The sequence below is a fragment of the Athalia rosae genome, chromosome 4 (assembly GCF_917208135.1).
Source record: "Athalia rosae chromosome 4, iyAthRosa1.1, whole genome shotgun sequence".
Taxonomy (NCBI): Eukaryota; Metazoa; Arthropoda; class Insecta; order Hymenoptera; family Athaliidae; genus Athalia; species Athalia rosae.
The window spans coordinates 19,294,037-19,315,807 of record NC_064029.1 but is presented as its reverse complement, the minus strand read 5'-3'; the positions used below and the strand labels follow the sequence as shown (position 1 = coordinate 19,315,807).

Sequence of the window (21,771 nt, the reverse complement as noted above, 5' to 3'; positions counted from 1 at the left end):
AAAACAGAATTAAATGAGTAAAATGAAACAGGAATAAAATGGAAGTGCCAATACAATACTGCCCTTAGAACCATGGTAGTGTATGAGATTGAGAACGTATGACTTTTATGATGAATGAATATACGTAACGAGAAGTTGATAATCGATGTAAAAACGAATTGGTACATTTGTTGCCGGTAATACGAAATTCTGATAATGACATGTGGTTTACATATTGAATGAAATGCATGCAGTTGCGCAATGATTGATGTTGAGTCTGATAAGCGACCTAGCTGAATTTATTCTGTTTTGGAATTTAAAAAAGCTCAGACCGCAACGACAAAAAAAATTTCAAGTAGGTACGGATAGTATAGGTATCGAACAAATCTCATACGAAACAAGAACAAAATGTCCTCCGCAGCTGCGGCGTGGTGAATTGTAATATTTATCGGAAGAACTGAAAACGTGATTTACTTACAAAGTGTAGTCATTCCACACTAAAAATTGAAGTGGGTAGTTTTTGTAAAAAGGCTGAACTCGCCTATCAAACTCTACATTAGGTATAGCTATCTACTAATGTGCGTCGAGCGACTACCAACGCGTAGAAGCTCGGACACCTTATTCTCTGAGTCATATCGACGATTCATCATCCAAGAGCTGCAGTTATGGTTGTACAGCAAATTATAATAAATTTTGAAATATATGATTTTAAGTGAATTCGATATAGTTGATTCCAGTGTCTGAGAGTTGTACTTGATAGTTTCATAGATGCCTGATCTTATCGAAAAAATGAGGATTGCTCTGTAAAGATGCAAAGCTGTGGATCAGTTCATAAACAAGACCAATGCATTCAGAATTTGAATAAGTACAACGACTAACAATAAGTTCAGCAGAGTGTCTGATAATTTTTGCTCCGTTTATTTGATAATTTGCGGTAGTTAGCTCCGCTTGAATGTAGGAAATTTCATGAGTTCCAACGAACACATGAAACATGAACCATGTTTCATAGTGGATACCTGTTTCTACAATTGAGAATTAAACATATATAACATAAGGGGTATTAGGCATTGCAAGGCAGCATCACATGAAATAAATGGAAAGGAGATTAAAATGAATTAACGGCAACCGAAATGATCACGCTTTCTGGGTACTGACGAACTGATATCCGATAAAATTCGTCATCACTGTTACATGACATTAACAAATATGTCAATTTTTATACGGTTGGTATGATAAAATCATATATGTATATCCTTAACAGAACCGTTCAATTATGAGTAAAACGAACAGACACAATAATTGAGTAATATTTTTCAAAATCAATGTACAGAAGAAATTACCTACGTCAAACTCAATTCAAACAGTGACATTTCTGTCAGATATACAGTAAATAACAGAAGCGGTAGGGAACATAACATGGACTAGTTCTACTACACACATACTGAACTACTCTGTAATAGTCAACGATATAATTGGTATCACATCCCCATCAGACTCACCTGTTCTTTGAGCATCACAGCTTGCTGTCGTTTCAGTTCTCTCTCCTGCAATAAAAATTAAGGAGTTCCATTATTCGGTTTCTTTATAGTTTGCATAACTCAACTGTGCATGTATGTTCTAACAAAGTTACTGTAATTTCCTAAAAAATACTAGAATATGCAGAATTGAAGATGTCGAAACACCGAACAACCGACTCAACAATGTGTAGCAAAATGTGAATGACAGATCTCAGATCGCGCAGCGATGTCGGTACAAAGATAAAATTGGATACTCCTTTATTACAATATATGATAATTTGTATCTGGTCAGACTCTACGAGAAAAACAAAAGGATCAGCGAGATATCCGATTGAAGAATGTTAGTGCGGTTCGCAAACTTGATCAGAACCTTCTACACGTTACTGACTCGTTTTCGACGGTAGGCAACTACTGAACTTTACAGTACATGAACTGAAACGATTTTTATAAAGAAAAAAAAAAAAAGTCAAGTTGAAAAACATGCGACACGAAGCAGCCAACGCTATAAGAAAAATAAACACGACTTTGTTTTTAACATATTTCTAGAAACCTTGAAGTTCACCAAAAATAAGGCAATTTGTTAGATTAATTTTGTAAGACATTACCTGCTGTTTTCGTTGTTGTTCTTCCATGCGAATCTTCTCCATCTCCTCCTGTCTCTTTCTCCGCGCCTGTGTACATGCCACACACACATCACTCACATCCATAATATTGATGAACAATCAATGTTATGTAATCACAATTAGTAATTAAGAATTGTTACTGTAGAAAATCCGAATAAACTTTCTCGGTTCATTGTGAACCAGAACTGTCATTTGAACTACTTAAGAAATATCGTTAACATTACGTCGTTTTGTATTGCTATGAAGAAAATTTTTTATATTATTAGATATACTATATGTTGCTATACATTTTTTATGCTCTATCCTCGTGTGAATAGGTATAACGACAACAATTTCAGAAAAAGGAGAAAAATCCACAGAAAAGTACGGGAATGTAGAAGACATTATACATGATTCGTGTCGCGCAACATCAATACGATATCATCGACATGTTCACGTGCATGAGTATCTAGCCAGTGCTGAGGAGCCGTACTTAAATCACGTGCTGAACTGCGAGGCCGGGGTTAAACTTTCCATTGTACCGTTTGTCATGGTATCAAGAAGAGTTTTCAATCTTCGCACTTAATTTATTAAAATCCATGTAAGTTGGAATAAATTTTTATCTAAGCTAAAAAGCGTTACATAACTCAACTCTCCGCTGTCAATTTGCTGTACCTAGATAGGGGGGTGTGGGATCATAAAATGCATCGCAATTCATAACGTGAGTCAAGTACCAGCCCCCATAGACGCTTGTCCAATAACGTGGCTTCTGCTATTTTCAGATCGAAAGAAATTTCATTTTCTTTATGTCAGGGATCCCGGAACTCCAGTTCATTGGTCGAGAAATTGGCGAATTAAATACTAAAGAGACTGCTTTTCAATTTACATCTGACGAACATGTATGGTGAATGGGGAATAGTTTTAATAACTGATAGATGCAGGAAAAGATACATCGAATCTCACCCAGATATTCAACAGCCAATAAATATGACCAAAGATCCGCGTTTCGGCTTAGCAAAATATAGCGAAACCGGTAGTACAAAAAAGAGATTAACATTTACGAGTTAATAAAATCATGAAAAATCATCGAGTTCAAGTATACGTAGAAGTGACAAATACTTTCGATCTAGAATTCAAATTACTCTCATTCAGGGGTTGGGAAAGCTCATATTTTGCTTCGATGAATATAGATTAACGTGTATCATTTTCAAGGTTCGTAAGAAGCTTTCTCATTTTCGGATTTCGTGCACAAGTGAGGTGAATTACAAAATAGCACCACCACGTGTTATAGCAAATACATACATAATACGTATATAATAGTCACAACTTGAAACCCAACGATATTGATTATCTAGTACATATATGGGTCGAATAAAACCGAGCATAATCCCATGCACAAACTTTTGCTTCACATGTGTCATCTATTCGAGGGAAAATTCGTTTCTATATGGACCGCAAAATTATATGATAAAATATAGCTATGAAAAAGTCGTTCATGCAAACTGTGAATTGACGTGTATCGAAACATCGATTCTCTACATAATTTTTGTCTGTCTTGCAAATAGAAACACACGAGGTAACAGATAACATATATTAGAACAAGTGCCACAAAATTGATATCATTAATTTCAAGTCTAAAATACTTGCAACTCAATTTTTTATCTGCTTATTTATTAAAAATGAAGTCTAGCGATTGAAATTCGCAGGTGGTATCTAGATTCGGGAGATGGTAAAATGCCAGCTGTTCAACAGAGTTTATATATTGTATTGCGTCTAAGAGAAACAATCCTTTCAATGTTTTAGATCTCGACAAAAATGGTCTTCAATTATTGGGGCTGTTGAATGACGCGGATAACGAAAACTGAGATCAAAAAATGCTAATTTGCCACGGAAGTAAAGAAACCTTTTGTAAATCCAACAACAAATCCGGAGTAAATTGCACCATATTTGACGCAAATTTGATACAAAGCAATCGATATCCATAAGTTCCATCCCTGTGTAGAATTGCATTTAACAATGATGGTATCGTTTTACACTTAGATATGAGTGATAAATTTGATAATTACTGTAGCAGGGATTACCAAATAATCACGTTTTTGAATGAGCAACTTGATATCCCTGAACTCGTTTGCGTGTTTTTTTTTAAATTCGTACAGCTATAAATAACTGTAACGCTTCTGTCATGCATTTGTAACATTAAATTGTAATTTTGTATGTAATTTTATGTCTATACACGTGTACAACTCTACATCTCGAAGGGTCATATTGAAAAGGTAAATGGAACAAAAATTGGATTAGCATATGACGCAACGTATAATTGTAATCAGTTTCTGAATCATTAAAATTACTGATTATTATCAAACCGACTGCATTAATGATAGTGCGACTACCTTGTTATCAAATAGCTATACTTCAAGCATATATAAATTGCGATATCAATTCAAGTATAGATATAGGAAAATTGGAGAACTCTATAATTGTAAGTTACTACTTCACATGTGGGAGTAGCCACTTAGCAACGTCGAGGATACCACGACTCTACCCAAGAGCAGTCGATGTACCTTATAAGGAATCTACCTACGGTGTAGTAGACTACTGTTGCTAGTGGAGTCAAATTTCTAAAGACAGTTCCAAATCCTGATCAGGATATAGAGAAGTCTCTGATAAATATTCAACAAAACAAGTTACAATAAAAAGCACAGCGTCCATGCAGGGGCCAAGCAATGTTTGTCTAATAATATATAAGAGAATTATCACTTAATCCACCTGGTATGTTAATCATGTAACACACTACTTATTAGGTAAAGTACATGATAAAAGTAATGTAAAAATATATAATATTGCATGCTGGTTGATAGCTAGCTGTTATATGTAGTGACAGGAGAAGCTAGGCACAGGGTAGTGTTGCTGCTGTTTGTATTGTACCTACTATCTTAAGTCTATTTCATTTTTGAATTAAGATTTGTTGATCTAGCCACAATTTGACATAAACGTGTAACACAAATCAAACTTATGTGTACACGTTACACATGGAGGGCCAAATATACGCAACATACGATGTTCTTGTATCACTTCAATCAAAGAACACTTCATCAATTAGAAGCTCTTTTTGGATCTGCGTTGCGTACGTTCTGAAATTCTATCAATATTCCGATACAATAAGTTTTATAATCATTGAAGACGTTTGTACATTGATAATGCATGTTATCGGTAACACGGATATGTTTTACCATTTTTTTTTTTTTCAAACCTCGTATGTCACGGAATAATGACATCGAATGATACAACGATCCAATGTAGTGTTGGATAATGTGTTTTGTTCATTCGTTCCTGTGTATGATTATTTGTAGAAAATTTGTTCTAAATGTATATAAGACCTTCTCAGGTACGCTTGTTTTTTACTATTTCAAAGAATGAACAATTTCCATTTGTTCTTATGGCATTGCGTAGCCTGGTTCAATATAGGATACGATATATTGTCACTAAAAAATTTTGGTATTATTCGAAATCGGGCTTGGCTCTTTGTCGCTGCGACCGATGCCAAGTATTCATCTATTAGAACAAGACGGAAATTTTTTCAAGTCAATAATAAAAAGTTTATGGTAAATCACGTAGTTATGAATATATGTGTCTCAGATCTGAGTTAAGAAATGATTCACAAGTTTCAACATAGTATTCCAAGCCACCGTCTACATTACTCGTATTAGTAAAGTAACTCATTAGTCAGGTACTATAAGTTAATTATGTCTCTGTGTAGTTTCAGATTTTTCACCATTCTACAGATAACTGATTCATAAATATACTACATCTCTTCAAGAAGTCAGCGTGAATGCTCTTTGTACAGCGATAAAGATAAGTTCTATATATGCGTAGTATACGAATGAAATTTCTATTTATCTGAAGCATAATATCAATAACTACTGATATTTTAATATTCTTCTCATAATTTGACGGATAATTGGATAAAATGAAATTAATTTATGCAAGTAGAAATTAGCCAAACCATAATTTAGCAGTAACTGATTACAAAAGTGACATGCCTGATGACTGTTGTGCTTGTGTATATCGTGTTGGTGAAATTTTGTGAACAAGTCAGGGCAGGAGGGACAGTCAGGGTAACGACATCTTACCTCCAGCAACTCATGATTTTGCGTTTGCTTCTGGACCTGTTGCACCTCTTGGATAGTCGCCACTTTTTTCAATTCAGTGTCTTCCATCTGCATTACGTCTCTATTTCGCCAACTTTCTGTGATACTTTCGCGATTCTTCCAAATTGTTGCAACGGTACTGCTAGCCAATCCGAGCTCACGTGCCACATCACTCTTGCTTTTTCCACACTCGATCTCCTGGATGATCTTCATTTTCTGTTTGATCGTGAACGCTAGGCGCTTGCGACCCTGCATTCGTGCCGTAGCCAGTGGCTACTGTCAGTCCACAGGCTAATTTTGTTCTGGCAGCTTTTATTTTTTTTTGTTTATGTGTATGTGGGATAGGGCAGGGTAAAAGAAGCCATTGCAGCTAGGGGTGAATCTGAGTAGGTCACCACATTCCCAAAATGAGTGAGGCTGTACTTTGATTTGAATACTCGTCAAGTGAATACGCGATACCGTAATTTTCTCAATGTATAGATCGAACGTCACGTATAATATAGATTATTCTGACAATCGTTGAAAATACAATTTTCTATTCACCACCTCAATATTATCAAATATTTGAACCATCGGTAGGTATGCCTTGCTTCTACATCAGAAATGTTCACTGCTGTTTTCACGGTAATTATCAAGAGCATCGTACCCGAGACACAACTATATTGGCTTTATCCGGTAAATTCTTCAACACCACGTCACACCCATGCTCTGCACACTCGCAGTAGTCACGAGACAGCCACACAATTCTCATGCTCTTTCAGACAACGGAGCTCGTACTTTTTCAGATGAATGGAACATACATTTTTCTCCATGATAACGGATATTTACGCATACGTCTTTTTTATCTAGACCGATATTGTGCTTGGCATGGCTGTGTCCCACAAAGAGACGTGAGAAGCTCGAAACAATCAATAAAAACTAACAGAATCACTATGATGTAATTTGCGCTTGAACATTAGATTGAGGATGACATGTATAAGTTTGATACTATAGCCATGACCATTTATTGGATATCAGTAGATTCCCAGTCAGATATCTATAAAAAAAACAAGCTATCCAAGCCAAAGACGATAAGAGGAATAGAAATTTTGAGGCAGAGGCCATTGAAGAGATAACTAAATCACAATTTATATCGCAACTTTGACAGCTGATTGAGACTGCAATGGTCGATAAAAATTTTACTATCCGCAAATGATCCAATGTCTGTATATGATTAAATCATTTTCAGTATCGGTAATAGTTTGAGCGGCTTGAAATTGTATGTAACAACGAAGACGAATCGGTAAGTTGTTACTCGAAAATAATACAGACATGTACGTATATTTCCTGGGAAAAAATGAATGTGCAAAGCATATCCGTTAGTCAGCAATAGCTTTACACACACGTTTGTGCTGGCAAAAGCCTCGAATGCAGCCTATCGGTAAACACACAAGCACTACGTGTACGTGTGGTAATAGGCTTGTGACTTTTGCGAATCACAGAGCAATCGTGGGATTCAATGAAAACGGGTTCTTACAATTAATTTGGTAATGTCTCGTCAAAAACACAATTACAAGCACAGCTTTTATGATGCCTGGGAATGTAATAAGTTGTTGCGAACGTTCAGATTCCCTGCGGTGGTGTTCAAACCGCCATCTTCATTTATCGAATCAACAAAAGCAAAATAAGCGGACAAAGCACATACATACTCTTGGCAATTTTATAGCTGTGCACGAGTATTCCGAGTATCTATTCTGGATATTGGCGCTCTCCTAGGCAATGTATACTCTCAAGGCGCAGTAAATGTTTGTTACCGATTAGGTAATTTAGCTAAGGAATGAAGGATTACAATTTATAACTGTAAGCCAAAGATTTCAAAGACATCAGGAGGGCTGCCCTTGATAATATTGAGTTACTTAGAATACAGTTCTGAAAACTACGGTCAGGTACAGCGTTTCATCAAACATATGAATAGAACAGTAATTTCAAAACACTGAACATGAACATGTTTCTTAAGAGTATCAGCCTTACCTAACTAGAATGTGGCTTCACAACTGAGTTGTCACCAATTGTAATAATTGGCAAACGTATATGATGAGAATTCATTAATTCTGATGAGGAATGAATTAACAAATGGGAAGATAATTTGAATCTTTTATAATCCTTCAGTCATCGTATTACAATCGTTCAAGTAGAACATGTATATTTCGAGATGGCACTTTGGTATAAAGGTTGCAACATTGAAGTGAAATTTTAGAAGTTTTCAATTTTCTCGTGAAAATTCCAATTGATGTCATGTTTGAATTAAGCTGAAAACATTATGGTCTCATGCTAGAACTAGGTGAAATTTTGCCTAAAGCTATTCTACAGAATTATAACTTTCGGCATGTATACATGGGGCATTCCACGTCGAAACACAGACGTCTCACCTTACTGATCTCTGACTACCTTCAACAATTCTTCAAACATAATTTTTCAGACCAAAACCTACACCCGAAAGGATTTTTTATTCGGAGCTCTTATCTTTGAATTGTGCTTATTTTTAAATTCACGATTTAAACACAGTCAAAAATTTTGATTTTTGTTTGCTCAAGAACAGCTCATTCATTTCTGTCTCAGAAATTCAAATCCAAAAGCCGAATTGATCTATCTATGAAATTGGTCGAGTTATCGTCAATTTATCGATCCGAAATGTAAAAAATCGAGGATATCTCGATGGAGAAAATTCGTGGCTTAATTTGATCGATGGATTCGTGTTCCTGGGGTCAAAATATGCTGGATAAGTGTCACACAATTGACTTTGGAAATACTTCATTCTTTACACCAAGATTCGACTATTTTTTCGCAAGGGTTTGCAAGCTAATCTCATGTAGTTCGATCTTAGAAATACAAATCTGTTGACCAATTTGAGCCAAGATGAGAATCGATCGGGGATATCTCAAATTTATTCGTTCTGAAGAACAAAAATTGGCGATAACTTGACCATTTGGATGCATAGATATAATTTTGGACATTATTTGTATATTTTTTTTTTTTTTTTTATGTACACCCGATGCCCAGATTCTGGAGTTGACCGTTTGTATTTTAGTATGGCATAATGGGAAAGAATTTAATTCTTTAAGTGAGTGTACTTTGCGCCATTTAACTTCAATTCTTACATATTTACTTCCCAATATGGTTACATAGAATTCCGCAGACATATCATAACAAAGAGATGCCGCCGATCAAGGGGATCAATGGATTGATTAGTGAGGTGTGAAGTGGATCTCTATCAAGTGTTGACAGATTGCCCGACACCTACTAACAATAAGAGTATTCACTACCACCAAAGATCTGGTGTTACTTCCTGACCACCTGCTGAAAGGTCAAAGATTTTGTTTACATTCACAGACGTGCCGGCCTTTAATTTGCCTGACGCACGTGTAAAAATAGGGTATTGGAAAAAGCGACGTGGATTCGCTTTTTCACGGCTGAGACGAGGCTCGCTACCTGCGACCGCAGCGAGAGCGTGGGTCTTATACGTTCCGGACGTAGTGTCTATAGCGAGAGAGAACGCGAGGCGGTACGCCGCGCAACGGTGGAAATACCAACAAGATCGAGAGAGGGGGAGCGCGGCCCGCCAAAGTATTAAATCTCGAGCTACCGAACCGGAATCGCGTTTTCCATCGTATCTCGAGAGCCAATGATCGGTATAAAGATTTTCCGGACCTATTTTTGTGGTCATGGATTTGTAAATTGTAGCTTTTGGAAATCCCGACTAATAAAATTTTACGTTACGTCGCTATATAGAATGAGCTGGCATTGGAAAAACAACATAAAAATTCTCGTTTTCGTAAAAATCGTGAATTTCGATAGAGGAATATAATTCAAAAATGAGAGCTTTGGTTAAAAAATGCTTCTGGGTGTGGTCTCTGTTTTGGAAAACTTATGTTTAGAAAAAACATGAAGGTAATCGGAGACCTGTAAATCGAAACGTCTGTATTTCGACATGGAATGCCTCTCATACGGTATGAGCTAAAAAATCTGTAGTTTAAACACGTGATACTCAAATTTTTTCAACAAAGAAATCAATAACATGTAATCAATAGAACAGATTCTGTTGAAAGAGAAAATGAGATTCACCACTTACGGTGAATAATTATACACGGGATTCGAATGGATAATTTGAAAGAATTTCAATCGGTTCTCTTTTAGAAAAATTGTCATCGAAGCTTATCCTTATAGAGCATCATCTCCATAATTAGATGGTAAAACGTATTCTGAAGAGCAATTTGATGCAAAACGCTCATGCTTTGCTAAGTACACAACACTAAGGAACAGCCTTAACATTAACATCAGTGCCATCTCTTTGTATTTTATCAATCTGTCCAGCCCTACGCGTCATGTGATGTTTTAAATTAATTAGATGTTAAAATAATAACATAAAATGGCACACAATTTTCTTAAATGATAATATTAACAAAATAAAAAGTAAATCATGCTAGGTTCTCCTGTCACTATAGCTAGCGGGTAATATGGTGGACTTGTTATAAGTGAAATTTGTCACATCTATTTTCTATCGGTTAAAGGAATATGGCACACAGAGAACATGCGACACGCATGGCAGAGAGACAAGTACGAAATTTATCCCAAAGAAGAGAATAGTCGTTATAATAAGACGAATAATGAATGTATCTAAAGGCACTTACTTCAAGTAGCTGCTGATTCCTAAGTTCCCGCTCCCGCCTCACTGCTTCTTGCCTCTCAGACTTTTCTTGTTCCTTCATTAACCTGTGCAATGAAAACATTATGAAATAGGAACTCTCAGACGGGTATATCAATCTAGGAATGAGTCATGCTGAGTCGCCGTCCGATCGTCCGTCATTCGAAACAAAGCATTTCCACGTGAGATAATTGCTGCAACAACAACTTTTACACACCTAACTTGCTCCTTGTATCGTTGAGCCTCTTCTTTCGCTAATTTCTTAGCATAAGCCAATTTATCTCTCTCGTATTGATTGTTCACCCTGGCATCTCGAAGACCGCCAGCCACCCTCAACTCTTCCAATCTTCTCGCAACTTCTTGCGCGCCAAGTCTTACGAATTCAGCTTCAGCAAGGCCCATCGTTGGTTGCAAAAATTCACCCACAAGCGGTCGAGAGGAGAATGAAAAATTAGCGGTTGTGAGTTCCATCGAGTTCTGCTGTTCAAGAAACTGTAAAATTTTGATGAATTGTTATTTTCGTTCGATCAGGAATCAACTGCAATCAACTATCGTGTATCGAGATGAGTAGGGATTATCTTCTAATGTGAGTACGACCAAAATTCAGAAGACATTCAATGCCGATTCACCTTTAGGAGTTCAGGAGTATTTCTGAATATTTTGCCGCACGGACTGTAGTAAGTTACGTCTCCTTTAATGACCCCTGTTTTTCCGAGCCCTTTGATAACTGTTTCACGTTTCCATCCGTGATCCAATGCAGCCTGTAGATCTTTTTCACTGGGATTAAGTTTTCTTTTCTTAGCACTAGGTATTCCTTCAACGTTATCGTCGTCGGTATCCGTAACAGCATCCGTATTACTGCCACTTTCACTTGTCACGTCCATGTTGCTCTCTTCTCCTGATACTTCCAGAAGTTTATTCTTCATTTTTTCCTGCAAAGGCCATAATTTAAACTTTTTTATCCGAAATATGCTAAACAACAATCTATGAGGCTTCCAAGTGTCGCAAAAATGTTGTTAATTTATGACAAACAATCAAGTTTTACGACGAGACTGACTTTGCGTAGGTACTCATTATTTACAATTTTCATTCTAATCATTCAATCCAATATTTAAATGGTTAATGAGCGGCTCGAGTAATCATTATTTCATTTGTAGATTACTAATGAATTTAAAAATGTGGATGTTAAACTTTAAAGTTAACAATTAGACGTCATCTTGCAAAGTTGAATTAAAATACTTCGTAAATATTTATTCGTACCTGCGTCTTTTCATCCAACAATCCTGTGCTTGCATGCAACTGCGCGGCGAATATGTTTGACCTAAGCAAAGACACCTGATGCGCTAATGGCGCGCTAGGATCTAGAGCAGGTGTGGGTTTGATACCGAGAGCTCTACTTTGAGCTAACAGGGATGCGACTGTGTTCTTCTTAGGTTTCGATACGCCACGACCAAGATTTCTAGGTCGGCCGTCTTTATGGTGAGCCGTCATACTATCATTTTCTTCGCTGCCACTGCTCGGCCTTTGGGGTGAATCTGCAGCAGCAAAAAGCTGAGCAAGCGATGGACTAGGTGAGGCAGGAACAGGCACCGAGTTTTGCGGTACTCGTCTCGGTTTTGGCCCAGGCTTCCGTCGGGCTACACGCAAGATCAAGTTCGAAAATCATTAATCAAGCAATCTTTCAACCAATCATTGATTACCCATAAATTTCAAATACAAAAAAAGTCCATCAATTTTTGTGGTACCGGTAATCAAATTAGTTTTGACGATCTAATAATGGAAGTTAATGTGGATCATACTCTATTTGTTCAGAAAGTCAAGTATCGATATTGAGAGGTCTTTAATGAACGTTTGTTGATTGGACTTACACGTTCGGTCAGAGGCCAAGAGAGACTGACTCAAATTGCTGAGCTGACTAAGCGCTTGACTCCCAGTAATAGGGGTGCTGCTACAAGTTGACGATGGTTTCAACGAAAGATTGAGAGGAGCATCGGTATCACTGGTATTACTCGTATTGCTCGTGGTATAGGTCGGTGGTGCTGATAGTACGGAACCATTCGTTGAGTGCGCCGGTAGTTTTATTACTTCTACCCTATCAACGGAATCTCTGTACTCATTCGAATCGTTCTGGAAATAAGTGAACGTGAATTATTGTAGATTCAAATTGTGCCAAACATGACAAAAAAGAGAGAGAGAGAGAAATCGATGAGTGCGAAGTCGTAGTAAGATTCATGCATGTCACACGTACCCCGCTTCGATTATATTTTCTTGGCTCTAACATGAGAGAGGTGGAGGTATTGGTTTGATGTGCGCTTATAGCGGGTAGAGGTGGTGGATGAACGCTAACACTCGGCGAATCCAAGGAAATAGTTTTTTTCCTTCCCCGATTTGTTGTCCCCGGAATTTTGGGTCCCACTATACTGGATGTGTATTTGATGATTTCTGTGTCAGGAGGAAGTCGCACACCACCTAATATGCTACTAGGATCACTGTGGAGAAGACATAAGTTTGATATCGATTTGATATAGGTTTAACGTCGCGAACAGTACGTCCACCGACACTTGCAATTATTTCAAATTTAACCGATGGAAAAGAAGAACAACTCGTCACAAAGATTATGCAATGTATCGAGTGCTGGACTTTAATATTGATTTGTAAAAGAGAACTAATCACCTTCCTTCCTTTGTAGTACTTTGTGGCAGCCGGAAAAAAATTTGATGATATTATTAATCAGATGTACCATGATGTACTGACCTAAATTACCTAAAAATTTGCAGCCTACGCTTTTGGACTTCTTTCACAGTTTATCAATCGGATAGTCGGTTTTTTGAGGTACCTCAGCCAATTACACGATGTATTATCAGTCTCCATAATTCATAACAAACTTATACCTATGTAATCGGTAATTCAATAATTGGCTTTTACCTGATAACATTTGTCTGCGAATTTGACGTACTGCTAGTGGATGTACTGTGATGGGAGATCGGTGCTTGACTCATAGCCAAACTGCTAGTCAGACTACCCGTTGCAGAACTACTGCTGGCAGGAGGCTTGTGGCTCTTACTTGATTTAGCTGTAGAGTTACGAAGTTGAAAATCAGCAATTGTCATTTCGACTCGCTTTTATAGGAAAATCGGCAAAAGTACGATGAAAAACGGAACAAAAGTATTTTCCCCTTTCGCTCCAAGGATTTGATGATTTTTACGATGCACCCATGTTCCTAAGAATCCAATACATACTCACATTTGGTAGATTTGTGAGAGGATAAGGGCGGTGCATTAAGTAGCGATCCGGGATACGGTGGCAGTAAACTATCTGCACTGGGGGGAAAACCAGGCAGCCCAGCAGCTCCTTGTAACCTCGCAAGATAGTTTTGTGCAGCAAGATGCGAGGCCATGGTCCACCATGCTGCACTAGCTGAATTGATACCTGCGGTGTAGTAGATACAGATCTCATTAGCCTAGGACTGTATCCCTTTCTTTCGAAATAGAGCACTATTTTCGTGTGAAAGTTTTCACGATTTCAACGCTCTGAAATTCCGATAATTACCCAGACTAGCCGCCTGACTCGCAGCCACACTTAAAGTGCCGAGACTGCTGTGAGAATATGGTGGAGGAGGTGGTGCAGAAGTAGGCGTGTGACTTCCATACCCCTGTCCCGAACCACCTCGACCGAGTATCGCATAGGCAGATGGCAAATGATGAGGACTCAGACTGTATCCCCCTGGCATTCCACTGAACAACGACGATGTTGTACTGTCTCCTCTTGGCCAATATGCTGAAACGTCCAAAATTGAGATCGAAATTATTCCCCCATCACCTATGTACAACAAAGACCTATATCCAATGTATAGGTTCCAGATTATAGATTTTTCAAGTTCGTACAGGCGGACAGTACGTGCGGCAACTTTTTTGCGCGCCCTCCGGACTTCATAAAAATGTAGATTTTCATGCAGTGTAGTATCGCTTACTATTCCCAAATGAAGTTTAATCCAACGAAAATGATGTTTCTTGCTTCTGTGATCAAGTATTTCCTTTAGGTGGTGAGAAGATGAAAATTATACATGTGAAACTATTCGACGCAACAGATGTACCGATTAAATTATTGTCAATTTTCGTCATAGAATGATCCTAGATGTGGCCGATGACATAGAACGCGACGGTACACGGCGTAGTCAAGCGTCTTGGCTGTGCTTGGATCAAAACTATCGGTTGTTAAATTTTCTTCCCAGTAATGTCGCATCGGTCAAATTTTTTCGTAAAAACCGCCTCTAGTCACGGCTTGGCTGGAGCAAATCGTTGCGCGCGTTTCGTAGCGTACGGCTCCTTTACCCCCTCGAATTGCCCCCCGCTCGGCAATCGATTTCATAACACGGCCATTTTGCGTTCCCACGATATGAGGAAGCGATGGAAAGGGATTCCCGGGGTGTAGAAAGGGACGGGAAAACGAACAGGAGGACAGCGGGGTCTACGGGCAGGAGGGATGCCACCCCCGACGGGGACAAACCGATATACAATCCGAGCAGAAATGCTCCCTCAATCATCCATTGTGTTCAGGGTAGTCCGTTCCAAGAGGGCGCGAACGGTACAAAAGTTCGTTATAACATATACGATGTAAATGCGTGTGCACCGGGGTTTTGATATTTTAAAAGGGAGCTCGAATATATCGAAAGAGCTGCAGTTACACATAGTTTCCGAAATTTCGCACGAACGGTGCAAGATTACTCGTTATTCGGAATAGCCGGTAGGTAATCAGCGGTAGTTTTATCCACTGCGCCCGTTATAAGTATAAGTTTCTCGTCGTTTCCGTAAAGATGTTATTACGACGAAGCCCAAGAAACTACACCCTAGTCACCCATGTACACATACCTACTTACCGTATACGTACGTGGAGGTATAATGAGTGATTCGCTTTGTTAAGGTTCAAGGATCTTTTACCTTGAACTGAATCTAACTTCCATTATAGGTATATACATGTACAGATGCGTTTTGAAGACATCGTGAATTTCACGTCAAGTGTAGAACAGGTTTTGGATTCGAACCGACTTAATCATAGAAATTTTTTACACCCACAATCAGAATCCAAGGAGCTTCGAATTAGGCTACTTTTAAACACCCTGCCGGGAATAAATACTGGAAATTCTTTACTCGATTAAGATTATTTTAAAACAATATCCATGGTCGCTGTGGTGCGAGCTTTGGTGGCACGATCACTGTCTGCGCTGGTGGTGGATTCAAGGTTGGTCTACTTTCAATGTGGCAGTTCAACGCAGCCAAATTCCTGACATACATACGTAGGTACAGACACGTACCTACACATCTGTACCCATATACTTCCGCAATCGATTCCAGATATACCCATACGTAGGTGTCTAAGTTGCACCAATTTATGTATAATATTACGCTGTGCACATATTACGACGCATCTTTCAATGCATCGCACTTAATATGAGATCTCTTTAAATTTACATCGCGGCTGGATTTTGAAAAGTTACACCCTCCAAAGGTCAAGGTAGCCCTGCACGAACTGGATATACACCTGATTCTCGTACACCTTGATCAACTGCGACGACTGTCGATTATACCAAGCAGTATGCCAGTGCGGCTTTGCGCAAGGTGAAAAAAAGGAAAGGAAAAGAAGAATCGGTAAAAAATATCCCAGACAAAAGTCGTCTGGTGCATGGCGTCGATGACACGAATAGTACAATCTACGATCTAGTGTACTAGATTAGTAGATACAACTATAATGTACGAACGGACGTTCGAATTGACGAAATAAAAAACAAAATCACCGCAGATCATTTCTGGTAGACGTCGAGGTCGGATCTACCTACGAGAGATCCTATTTCATTATTATTATTGCTATCGACATTACTTTTCAGTTTTACTTTTTACTCTAGGTAGTAGAACCTGAATTTAGATCATCCATATTTTTATCTATTCTGCGGAGAAGAGGCACTCGCTTTAAATCGAAGACGCGAGCATCAAATATTGTTGCAGCGTAGCTGCAATCGCTGAATTCCTGCCGGAGAATATATTCGTAAATACAGGGTGTTAATGAATAATTGTGCCAAACTCGAGGGTGTGACGAGGTGCACTTGAACAAGTAATCTGAGATAGGCCACCCATGTCGCGTTCAGGCGTCTCAGGGCATCGAAGGTCGCAGTTCAATCGCCTGATGACCGACAATTATGGTATAACATACATACAAAACATACAAATATCATACAAAACCTAAAGCCTTTGTCGTCCGAATTGCGAGCGTATTACAGCTTTCGAGTTGGGAACGTGGGTTGAGTTACCAATGACCAAGCTTCGTCTATGCTCTTTATCTATGACCTTCGATGCCCTGTAACGCCGGAGCGCGACGTTTCCGGACATGAGTTGTTCATATCGACTGTTTACTTGTTTCAGTGCACTCTGTCTCCCCCTTGAGTTTTGCACAATTATTCGTCAACACCCTGCGTATACACGTACCTGTGAACTATTGTATACAATACATGAACTGTTAACCTTGACTGTATTATACGATCACGGTGCTCTACGTGGTCTTCGTGTTTCACGAAAGTCAAGAATAGGATATGATATGTAGGAGGATCGACAGAAAGATGGAGAGAAAAGGGAACGGAGAGATTTATCCTTTGGGCCCTCCTCACTTGAGATTTTAAGCAGATGAGACGCTTGTGGTCTGACGTTGCAACGGCTGCAGGAGGCTGTCCGCCTGTCGGCGAGTCAGCAATTGCGAATCTCCTGCACCGTAAAGCGTAGAAAGTTGCATCGTTTTCCGAAGAAAGCCATAGCGTTATCTGCAGCTCGCATTTACCATGTACGCTGATTTATAATATGCGCTACGCGCAGAGCAGCTTATGGGGCGATGAATTCATCTCTGCTCGGGTCGTCCGTTCTTTTCTTCGCCTTCTATTCGTTTGCGTCCATCACTAATTTTAGACCCTGCGGTGCACAAGCTCATTTGGAACGCGCTTGGTCATGATTTCAATACTCGGACGACTAAAAACTGATACAGTCGCGAAATTATACATTACATTGTGCAAATTATGAACGCGACAAAGAATTGAAACAAAAAAAAAAAAAAAAGTGTAGGACCCCCTCGCGTTCTTCATATACTTGTTACCTACACTGGTTAAATCTTTGAACTCTCATGAGCGTTCAAGAGCAAGGTTGTTGTTGGAGCGATTTTTAACGAGGGAACGATATCTGATGGCATTGCCAATAAAGTAGCAGACAGTCTACGACAATATGTGATAGATACATCAGTATTTTACCTTCATATTGTCTATGAATAATTAACACTTTTGATGCAGGAGAGTTGGCAATAATAATTTTCTTCATTTTTCTTTTCTCGTTATTCCTTCACCGGTGATTCGACCTTTAATTATTCAGTTGCACGGAATGATACACACGTAGGTATACACACGGATGTATAAATTTGAATCGGTGATTAAACTCGCATAAAGAGTCGATCAATTGCATCGGTAGTGCCCAGATGTAAGTGTGTACATCATTCGATTTTGGGGGTGTCAATAATAAATTCGAATGTAATACATCATGCATAATTCCGTCGAAAACGCGATCTCTGGAACATCGATAAGTTGCAGTGTTGAGTTGGTTTGCAGAAGGTCAAAATTTTTTCGCGAGATGTTCGTAGATATTTCGATTTCGCGTCTAGCCATAAACAGCTCCTATGTAGCATAAATTTTCCAACAGTTTGAAGACCGTGCCCACCGGTTACATACGGTATAATTAGAGGAACCGCTCGGCCGCGTGCATTTCGTATCCGTTCACCCCCCTCATTCCCTCCACTGGCAAACCCAAACTCCGTTCCCGCGGCCATTTTGGCGTGAGACCAAACGACTGGTGCATTTCTGTCGAGAGACGCACCACCGGGAGCGACAACGATCATGACCAAACCTGATCCGATATTACCTGCTACCTGAGAACCTGTTAGTTCTGGGCCCGGTGAAAAACCCTGTTGCAGTTATAATAATGCGCCGAGTCCTGAAAGCGAATCGGGATAGTTTTTTGCATCGGGTGTATAACGAGATATGAAGAATCAAGGGATGGTATATCCTATGTTGTTAGTTTGATATGCTTAAAATTAAAAATATTCGCATAACATCACGATGAAACGAACGAGCGTCATTTCAATACAGGAAAGAACACTCGAGTTATGAATTTATCCGACGTAATTCCCGGGGTTGGGCTTTTTTGAAATTTTTCTGCAAAGGCACGATTCGATTCTTTCCGAATTTAAAGCCGATGATTTCGAACCGCAATTACCATAATTCTTGTACGTACATATAAGGGCCAGGTACGTAAAAATTGATCGGGTTACCGTGTGTATATCGCATAGGAATGTAATATCGGTGGTTGACACGTGGATGCGGCATCGATTATACCGCAGAAACGTTTACTTCCAATACAAGTTTACAATTCTGATTAAATTCATGTACGATACGTGATCGTGATACGGTATACCTACTAACGTAGTTTTGAACGTTACGAAATCACTATAGAATGACAAGAGATAGTAATACGCGTGTGACCGCACCGGTTTGGCGCAAAAATTTGATTCGAACAAGTAGCATATTAGGCATCTTCTTCGTGTATTTCTGCTCATCCTACGGACGGGTCTTAACGAATAGAGCGTGTATAAAAAGTCCGAGTACAATTACAAGGAGAGGTCTGCAGCAATTTAGGGACGCGGGTAATATAGTATAGCGGCAGATCACGCAGCGTCGCTCATTCCCGCGACGTTAATAATAATTAATAATTATCAATGAGTTACAACATTACTCTACTCGGCCATGTTATAATTGATAGCGCAACGACCGACAAACGGGTATAAGGTAATACACGCGACGAGCTATATCGCGAGTGCTCGTTCACTTCACCCATCAGCGACAGAATTCTAACACGGCGTACAATCAATCATCGCATCCCTTATCAACGCATATTCTCGAAAAGAAAACAAAATGGACCTTTGGATAGTGAGAAAAGTCATTGCGTGACGCATCGATCGAATGGAATTATGGATATTAGAGAAATATAAAGCCGAGTCCGGTTACAGGGCGTACAGAAGTCCTGCAGGGATGCGTATATATCTGCGGCAGGATTGTAAATACGTGTGCCGGAGTAGGATGGACCCCGGGAAGGACGGGCGTCGAGGTGAGGCGGGGTGGAAGAGGCAAGACGAGGAAGGCTAGGTGAGGTGGCAATCAATAAATATACAGAGAGAACCGGCATAGCTGCTTCCCATCCCCATTCCCGTTTCCATCCGGATCCCATCCCATCCCCCGATGTCCTTCCCTCCTACCGGTGCGGGTCGCAGCACCGGGGAGAGGACGAGAACATTCGCGTGGAACGGGGATGAAATCCAGCGACAGCGTCGCCTGTACCACCGATGCGCCCCCATCCCCCGCTCCGTCCCTCGCCTCCGCATCGTCGGGTCTGTTTCATTTCGCTCCTCTCGCCGAAGCGACGCAAACGTTGAGAAATAAAAAGTAAAAGGAACTTTGACCGGCAGGTACAGCGCAGGGCGTATATGTACGAATAATTTATACGGTGTATGTATGTATGACGTTGTATACTCATTTTACATATACCGTACATAGAAATATATAACCGACAATAAGTCGTCGCAGTAAACTTTACGGTAGAATTAACGATATTTCTCTGCAGTTATACTTTCGACTATGCGATATACGCAGCGTATACACCTGTGCGACTGTACGCATGCAGACGTCTTTAATTGGTGCATACAATAATCGGTTGAATCGATCTGTATCAATCCGAGCTTGGAGAATTCAAGTTGCAAGAGAAATTTGGTAATATGTGTTTGCTATTGTAGATAGAATTCAAGCCGGGTGAACATAATTTAATGTCCGAGTATGAATTATCGAAATTACCAAGTTAGCTTCACCTAATGCGCGTTAGCAGTTCAACGCAGATTTTGGATTAGGTAGGTAATCAGTTTATTCAACTCTACGCTCCAAACTTTTTGAATATTAAATTTGACCGTTTTGCTTCAAAGTAGCGGACTTTTCACTTAAAAGTTACCGTTGAATCACGAAAAACAAATAACCGAATAAATTGTAGGTACAATAGTGCGCATGTACGTCATTTGTCAAGAACAAACAATTATAATATATTCAATTCCTACGCGTGGAAAATTGAAAAATGTAATCGCCGAACAATACAGATCAAAGAATCGTTCATATAACATTTTTTTATAATGTTTTTCCACTTCGAAAGCTGCGGAAATCGATAAAGTTTTGGCACCATGTTTCATCGTGACTCTTTGCAGTTGAAATTAAACGAATTCAGTACATATATTTTCAAACAGATTATGAATTTGATCACGAACAGGGATGATGTAATGCGCCGAGGTATACGTGTATCTGTCATACGTCATTATTGCTTTTATATGCTTTTATGAAATAAACAACGCAACGATTTAATTAGTGAACTGATCACTTTGAGAGACGTTTGAATGACGGTATTTCACTCCCATAATTCGTTATCCGCTGATCGTCGTTCAACGGTTCGATATATTATTTATATAGGTATACCTATGCAAATGTAAAGGGTAAATTTTCCAAAAAGCATAAGATAATCTCACGCCCTGAAAATAACGACGTAATGTGAACAACGAAAAAAACCACGTAGACCCCGTTGCTGAAAGAGGGTATAATCCACCTGCAACGGTAGGTATATATAGGGTTTCAAGTATATAAGTATATACATGAGCGAGTTTATTATTCGTTGCGATTATCGATTATAAGGCAACGATGATGCCTATATATTTGCGTATACGCCGCAGCCCCT

General features: G+C 39.2%; 1 protein-coding gene across 12 annotated transcripts in view; it reads right to left on the bottom strand.

Annotated features, from left to right (window-relative positions):
* The window catches only part of LOC105688402 (bromodomain adjacent to zinc finger domain protein 2B), a 63,960-nt gene that overhangs the window by 14,802 nt on the left and 27,387 nt on the right, over positions 1 to 21,771 (bottom strand). For 8 of the 12 annotated variants that reach the window (XR_002305809.2, XM_012404683.3, XM_048653951.1 and 5 more), the window contains 13 exons: positions 14,477 to 14,704; positions 14,171 to 14,356; positions 13,853 to 14,000; positions 13,601 to 13,618; positions 13,176 to 13,416; positions 12,796 to 13,054; positions 12,188 to 12,564; positions 11,557 to 11,859; positions 11,145 to 11,419; positions 10,914 to 10,995; positions 6,229 to 6,495; positions 2,102 to 2,167; positions 1,479 to 1,523 (listed from right to left, as the gene is read on the bottom strand). Coding sequence is in view for 11 of the 12 variants with exons in the window: in XM_012404683.3 (XP_012260106.2) it covers positions 1,479 to 1,523; positions 2,102 to 2,167; positions 6,229 to 6,495; positions 10,914 to 10,995; positions 11,145 to 11,419; positions 11,557 to 11,859; positions 12,188 to 12,564; positions 12,796 to 13,054; positions 13,176 to 13,416; positions 13,601 to 13,618; positions 13,853 to 14,000; positions 14,171 to 14,356; positions 14,477 to 14,704 (2,495 nt within the window). In the remaining variant the exon portion in view is untranslated. The remainder of the gene's footprint in view (positions 1 to 1,478; positions 1,524 to 2,101; positions 2,168 to 6,228; positions 6,496 to 10,913; positions 10,996 to 11,144; positions 11,420 to 11,556; positions 11,860 to 12,187; positions 12,565 to 12,795; positions 13,055 to 13,175; positions 13,417 to 13,600; positions 13,619 to 13,852; positions 14,001 to 14,170; positions 14,357 to 14,476; positions 14,705 to 21,771) is intronic. The other 4 variants (XM_012404682.3, XM_048653953.1, XM_012404684.3 and 1 more) reach the window with 2 other exon arrangements.